The 7,650-nt window shown below is 40.4% G+C and overlaps 1 protein-coding gene across 1 annotated transcript; it reads right to left on the bottom strand.

Annotated features, from left to right (window-relative positions):
- Nucleotides 1-581: 581 nt before the first annotated feature.
- LOC110685272 lies at nt 582-1,034 on the bottom strand. The gene has a single exon (XM_021861769.1). It carries the CDS (start codon nt 1,032-1,034, stop codon nt 582-584), a length of 453 nt encoding a protein of 150 aa, XP_021717461.1.
- Nucleotides 1,035-7,650: the final 6,616 nt, after the last annotated feature.

The following is a 7,650-nucleotide window of genomic DNA, read 5'->3' on the forward strand; positions in this document are numbered from 1 at the left end:
GGGCCAAATTGCCTCTCAGAAACCGCTAGTTTAAAGTCTCTAGCTTAACCCTTTCTCTAAATCACGGAGGGTCAAAGAAGACCACCTTATTCAAAGTGGTGGAGAGGGTAAAGTCATTGCTAAGCTTTGGCAAAATCAAATCATGAGACATATCATCTCGAATAACAAAAACCGGATCAAGCATATTATGCCTCAACTTCACTTTCTTTTGAACTCTTTTTTTCTTCTTTGATTTCTTCTGCCTTGGAGTCGTGAGCTCCACATGACTAACACTTGAAAAACTATCCTCGTTGTCCTTCAAAGAATGCTCAAACCAAGAAGGCATTTCAAACTCATTATCAAGCTTTGAGGATTCTTTGTCTTCTTTACTAACAATCTTGATTTCAACACATTTAGGAGCATCAGCACAAGATACAAGCATATCATTAGTAGAAGACAAAAACATGCAAGCATCATCATTCAAGGGAAATGAGTTAATGCACACAATTCCTTACGCATAGGATAGAGACTCATGCATCGACTTGAGTTTAAAACTTGCCTTATCATTACCAACTCACAAAGTAAAAAGGCCGCCCTGCACATCAATCAAAGCATCCAAAGTTTCTAGATAATGGTCTCCCTATAATGATAGGAATGTTGTCATCTTCTACAATCTCTAGCACAATGAAGTCAACGGGGATAGTGAACTTTCCAATCTTGAGGGGGACATCCTTAATTCTACCCTTGAGGAACTTAATAGAACGGTCGGCCAATTGTAGGGTCATGTTGGTTGGAAGGAGCTCACCTAGCTTAATCTTCTTGAAGACAGAATATGGCATGATGCTAACATTAGCACCAAGGTCACAAAGAGCATTTTGGAATCTTTTTCCATTAATATTGCAAGGGATGGAGAAATTTCCCGGATCTTTCATCTTAGGGGGTAGGTCTTTGTTGATAAGGGCACTACAACTATCCCCAACCTTCACCGAATCAACCTCATTACACTCTCTTTTGCCACTCAAAATTTCCTTAAGGAACTTAGAATATTTTGGCATTTGAGTCAAAGCATCGGTGAAAGGGATATCCTTAAGGATGTTAAGAAATTATCCAAATTGACGATCAATCTTGCTCCTCAAGAACTTTTGAGGGTAAGGAAGTTTGGGTTTGATCACATCTATTTGCAGACTCTCTTCAATCTTGAACTTGTCATCGACATCCTCACACTTTTTGTTAGACAAACCATGCTCATTTTCATCAAGTAAACCACTCACCTTCTTAACTTCTTTGCTCTTTCTAGAAACAATTTCTTCAAGGACCTTACCACTCCTAGTAGTGATAGAATAAACCGGTTTATTGGGATTAATCCCTTGAGAAGGTAGAGAGCTATGACTTGCACTCTCTTTAAAAGTGTTTTCTAGTTGAGTTATTTTAGTTTCAAGCATCTTGCTATGTGTCATAAGTTCATTGAATTCTTATCACTAACCATCATGTATGTGTTCAAAATCTTGGTTTGATTTCAATTATCTCTTCCAAATTGGACCTAGAGGAAGAAGGTTGAGTATAGGAATTATCACCTTGGCCTTGGGTCTTTGGAGGAAAACCGGGAGGGGGACCCCTTTGAGAATTGTTTTGATAACTTCCCCTATTTTTATTGTTCTAATTACCCTTATTTTGATTTTGGCCATAGATTTGATTTTAGTTTTCATAACCTTGATCTTGATTTTGGCCACTATAACCTTTATTGTTATAGTTACCCCGGAAACCTTGGTTTCCTTGGTTCTTATAGCCACTACCTTGGTTATAGTTGTCTAAATTGCCTTGGTTGTGATTGTTCCTATTCCCTTGGCTTCTTTGATTATCAAACCTTGAACCAGTAATGTTATTGGACACATAATTCACATGCTCATTCATATTATCATCAAAATCATCACATCCGTCCGAAAAGGCATGAGGGCAATTAAAAGAATCATGCTCATGTATACGAACCACATATATCACAAAACAAGCATCCACTAGGAATGTTATTGGAAGTAGAAAGAGGAGTAGAGTTGGAAGATGTACCTCTCCCCTTATTCTGGGAGGGAAGAGTAGGTGTTAAAGATGAAGCACTCTCCAATTTTGCCTTGATGGAAGTCATCTCCTTCCTTAGATTTGAGGTTTTTGAGGATGAGTTGTTGATGGCATTGAGGTTATCAACCGAGTACACCGTAGAGCCACTCTTGCTTTTTGATTCTTGCTCACCGTCTTGCCAATCCATAAAATGCCTCACTACATCTTCAATGATATCCACAACTTCCTCTTCCGTTTTGTTTATGATGGGTCCTTCGGTTCCCACATCAAGACAAGACTTCCTTTAAGGGCTTAAACCACCATAAAAGAATTGAATGATTTGGTAGGTAGGAATTCTATGGTGAGGACACTCTCTTTGATAGTCCTTGTACCTTTCTAAAGCTTCATAGTGACTTTCCTTAGATTTATGCTTAAATTCTATGGTGAGTAAAACCGGGATAGAAATTTCTTAGTAACCTCATCCCATGTCCTTAGTGTGTACAACTTGACTTCTTTATCTAACCATTCCAAGGCACGCCCTATGAGAGAAAAGGGGAAAAGCTTAAGGCGGATGACCATTCACTTTGATAGTGTTGCAATTCTTCTCAAATTCTTTGAGGTGGTTTAGAGGAATCTCGTGCTTGGCCCCACTAAATTGTCGCCTCTCTATCAAAGTGATCATTGCTAGTCTAATTTCAAAATCAATTGCCGGTGTTGTAGGTGGAGCAATCCCGTTCTCAAACCTATATGTAACCGGAATTCCCAATTCCTTTAATGCCACTCTTGGATTTTCTACCATAATTGCTTGTTCTTCTTCTTGTGGTACTTCTTCACTTAGAGGGCTAGAACTCAAGGAACGTCTAGCAACTCTTATCCTTGTAATTGTCCTCTCTATTTTCGGATCGAATAGCACTAGAGTATGACCACAGGCTCTATGCATACAATCTCAAAAGAAAATATTAGTAGCACGGCTACCAATGTAACCAAAAGGGAAAAATCTTTTTGTGTTTTTCAAATAAAATGAAATAGACTCAACAACTATAGCAAACAACTACACCATTCCTCGGTAACGGCGCCATTTGATATAGGGTCTAAACATATTGGTAAATGCTTAAAACCTTATCAACAAAATTTATAACACTCAACCTAACCTAAACTGAGTACAGGGTAATTCGAGGGTCGATCCACAAGGAATGGGGGGTCAATTACTATAGTCTATTCGTTATGCTACATCGAAGAGTATATGAATGTGTAGTCAAGTTAACTAATCATACAAAGAAAAATCAGATTAAAAATCAATATCAAAAAGCACTAGGGATTAGGATCCACATACAATCATGATAGTTATGCTAAATGAAGGAAATAAATCAACCAAATGTTGCAAAGGAAAATAGTAACTGCAATCAAGAGATTCCAATAGGTTATCTCCTATAAGTCAAGCTAGGTTTCCTCTATTAATGACTAGCCAGAAGAATCACAAATCAAATTTAATCGATAAATGTAATCCCTAAATCACTGGTTCGTGTCATTAGAGATCACAATGCAATATAGGTTGAAAATCAAGGTTAGCTACTTCTTAACAATTCAAACACATGTCCAATTCTATCAACCAATTTAATTTCATAATTCAATCAATCAAAATCCAACAATTAGCAATGATCTATCATTCATGCATGTTTCACCATCACCTTAGCAAGGAATCCACTCACTAAGCATGGTGGAAATGAAGAACAAAACTAAACTAATCATCAAAATCATCATCATCATTGCAACAAACTATTTAGATTCAAATCAATTATAAACTAGAAAATGCAACAAACGATCAAAATCAAATGCAAAATATTGAATTAAAAAGAAGAAGATTCTTACAAACTTTTATCAAATCAAAGGAATTGTACTTGCATCCAAAGTAGAAGGAAATCAAATTTAGAAATCATGTAATTCTCTCAAGTTTCTCTATCTAAAATCTAAGAACTTTCTCTCTCTATCCTTCGTAATCAATCCTATGCATCATAATCTCTCTAGAATAACTAACTAATGGAAATAAAGTGGACGTTCAAAAGAAACCTGTACAGGCTCCCTCACTCCGGAATGTGCGGCTGCGAAGAAGAGGGTACGGAACAGGGGACTCAGGTGGCGCACCTGCGCGCGAGGATTGCGTGCCCACACACCTGGACAAGGGGCTCTCCTCCGTGCGTCCATCAATGCAAGAGGTGCGCTCCTCTTGATCGTTATTGGGGATGGCAGTCAAAAAATGAGTTTACGGTGGGTTCAACACCATACTTTCATGAGAGCGCAGCATGAGGGCGCAAGCATCAAGTCTTGGAGTAAACCATCCCTTGCATTATGAGCCATAAGAGATCATCTACCTTGCACCTTAAACATGTTCTTACCCGAGGACCATGAAGGGCCTTGGACTCCACCTTTCTCTTGAAAATAAAGAAAAACAACCAAGTAAAAGGGAAAAGACGATAAATACTATGAAAATACAAAGAAAAAGGGAGAAATAACTAAAATGAGAGCAGCTAGAGAATAAAAGACTAAAACTTAGGAAAAAGGCATAAAGAAAGCAATACAAGCAACTAAAATCATCCTAGAATAATGCTATTCGAGTGCCATAAATGACACTCATCAGTATTCAGTTTGTCAAATTTCATTAACATTTTAACTAAGTAATTATCCACAAAAAAAGTCGTCTGAATTTACCCACTAATAACCATGTCCTTACTACAAATTTTCTTCTTAAATCCAACCAAATAAAGAGTCAACACATGCTATTTTTTATAAAGGATGAGACTCGCATTTGGCATTTCAATATATGCAGATTATAAGAATGCGAACTGCCAAATTACTAGCTCAATACCAATATTAATTATCATATGATGCAGCTTCAAGGCAACTTTAAAGGATGACCCACCTTCAATATAGTTCTTAATCATGCGTCTTCTATAATACATATTTACTCAATTTGATTATCAGCAAATGTAGCGCTTAACTATGCCTTTTGTGTGAAAAATTTTATAATGAGAGTGGAAAACTTTGCCTGATTTTATGTTTTGGAGATGATCAGGAATTGATGAACCGCTTCATCCTATAACCGATCGATGTTGAAGTGTGGTAGATGGAGGCCTTGAGATCTTAGTTCTTCAATCTTTTTAGATCTACTATCTTTAGCATTGTAGTAGTACTTTTGTGCTAGATCTAGGTGAATACGAAGTTGGAATTTATGATCAACTTTTGACAACCACCTCGGTTGGTGGCGGTTTAAGCTTATCCTTAGCTCTCTCACTTGCTAGCCCTTAAAACTCAGTCAGCCCCTCCTTCTAGCGTTAATTGTTTCTGTGTGGGATGGCTGCCGCTGAGCTATGACCTGGCTCCCGGTCTGACTCACAGGGTGCACACTCACCGTTGAAAGGACACTCAAAGGGGCTCACCAGCCCAATAAAGTCAGCCCACAGGTTAACAAAGTAAGACTCTCCACAAAGGAAATTGTACAACTATAAATAAGGAATAAAATACAATGGAAAAGAGGTTAGACACACAAGTTATTACACCCTCTCTATTTCTCTAACTACGCTGTCTCTCTCTAAACACATTCTAACTTAAGCATCGTATGGGGGTTCCTCGAACCACCCCCGAGGGCAGTCACGTGTGTTACCTTGCGCAGGTTTCCAGTTGGACCCAGCTTGCCGCAGTCAAAACCTTTAGATCCGGACCTGGAACAATTGGTGCTAGAAGGAGGGGACGGATCATCACAACCTTAGGTTCGCCAATTGAGCAGGGACCTGCTGGTTAACTCCCAAGGTCGGAGAGGAAGTAGCGCAAACACCAGTTTCCAAAGTCAATGAAACTAGTCAAACACCACAAAAAACAGCGTCAGTAACCATCGATCCTAAAGGATCAACTGAAAAACATAAATTAAATGTATCCTAGAAAACCAACCCCGCCGCATCAACATCTGATATGATTAAAGCGGTGGTAAAACCAATAGATCCCGTAGGATCTAGTTCTTCTTTTAAGTTCGGAATGCTAGTGACATGTCCAAACAGTGAACCCATCATTCAAATACCAGTAACCTAGAAATCTCAAACTGTCAATATGCCAGCAATCCTTCAAAACCTCTCTAAGTGTAGCAAGGAGCAATTGGCAGCGATAACGACAGTACTCACTAATCTTGGAAAAAGGACGAGCTCCACATCAGTAGCTGCTGCTACAGAACCAGTTGCCAAGAAGGCTGCATTTCCAACTCTCACCCTGGAGCAAAAGGAGTTGATCCAATTAAGGAAGAGGCTGCTAGAACTGGAAGCCCGAAATCTGAACTAGGAGTGGGGAGAAGATGTAGCCACGGATAAGGCCAGCCCGGAGGCACGAGCCACTAGCAGCAGGTCACCGATTTCAGAGCGACGGCCAAGGATAGGGAAAAACTTGCGCTGGTCCTAATGATTCCAAATGATTCCCCATTTAGAAGGGAGGTTTTGGAGGAGCCGATGGAGAAGACCAAAATGCCCAGTTGTAAGTACATTGGTACAACAATACCTAAGAAACATGTCTCAACCTTCAAGAATCACATGGTGCTATATGAAAGGAATGGTGTCATTCCAACAAGTGTATTATACCGATAGAGGGTTCGGAATTATTAGAAAGCTATTTCTTCAGTGAGGTCAAGTGATCGGAATGCCTAGGCGGAGGCCGCTTCCGATCAGTGATATTAATGCATAATTAATATTACGGCTTAAACTTGACTCAACCATTCGAGTCGCACCCCAATCGAATAACCGATCCGAAGGATTAGATGAGTAATTAGAGTATTACAAACAAAGACGTCGGATATCGAGCTTAAAGCGTCGCAACCAAGCGTCGCAACCAAGCGTCGCAAGTCGAGTGGAATTTAGAATTCGACGAGACGTGGAATCAAGAAAGCGACAAGTTCGAGCCAAGCCGTAGCCTCGCGTTGGCCTAGACATGCGAGTGCTAGGCTAGGCAAGATCATCAACCCATGCGTATCATTGGTGCCTAGCATCGCCTAGCACACGCACATCGCATGGCACTAGCATCGCAAGATGCGTGCATGAGTGTGTGGTGTGGTTGTGTATGCATGGCTGGGCGTGCTAGCATAGTAGCGCTAGCCATCGCATCATGTTAGGCATGGCCAAGCACAGCCATTAAGCATCGCAAGCATGGTGCCTTGCGTGCTTGCTAGCATGCTAGGCCAATCTCCTAGCCCCTCGCTAGCACACATCATCGCACGGCTAGGCCTCGCTAGCACAAAGCATCACACTTGCTAGCAGCCTGCTGCGTATGCGAGTGCTAGGCTATGCGTGCTTGCAAGGTGAGTTTTGGGTTTGGGAAAAATCACTTGAGTTGAACTCAAAAAGGCATCTCCTTGAAAGTTAGAAAACCTTTAAGTTCGTCATACTCTAGTTTTGTTTTGGTCAAGCCTCGACTAACCTTCGGGATTATGACCGTTCGGTTCGGGTTCAGGGAGCGAGCCGTAGGAGGCCGTCGCACTTGCGAGGCTCGAGCTTTAAAGTAAGAGCTTGTGAATCGAGCGAAGGACGCGTCAAGGGTAAGAATGTGTTTTCTCTTTCTCTTTCTTATGTTGTTAATTATGTGATTGCATGT

The sequence above is a fragment of the Chenopodium quinoa genome, unplaced genomic scaffold (assembly GCF_001683475.1).
Source record: "Chenopodium quinoa cultivar QQ74 unplaced genomic scaffold, ASM168347v1, whole genome shotgun sequence".
NCBI classification, from domain to species: Eukaryota; Viridiplantae; Streptophyta; class Magnoliopsida; order Caryophyllales; family Amaranthaceae; genus Chenopodium; species Chenopodium quinoa.

What these genes read in the sequence shown, in the direction of transcription:
- LOC110685272 (XM_021861769.1), bottom strand. Translation starts at nt 1,034, where the DNA reads ATGCCAAAATATTCTAAGTTCCTTAAGGAAATTTTGAGTGGCAAAAGA.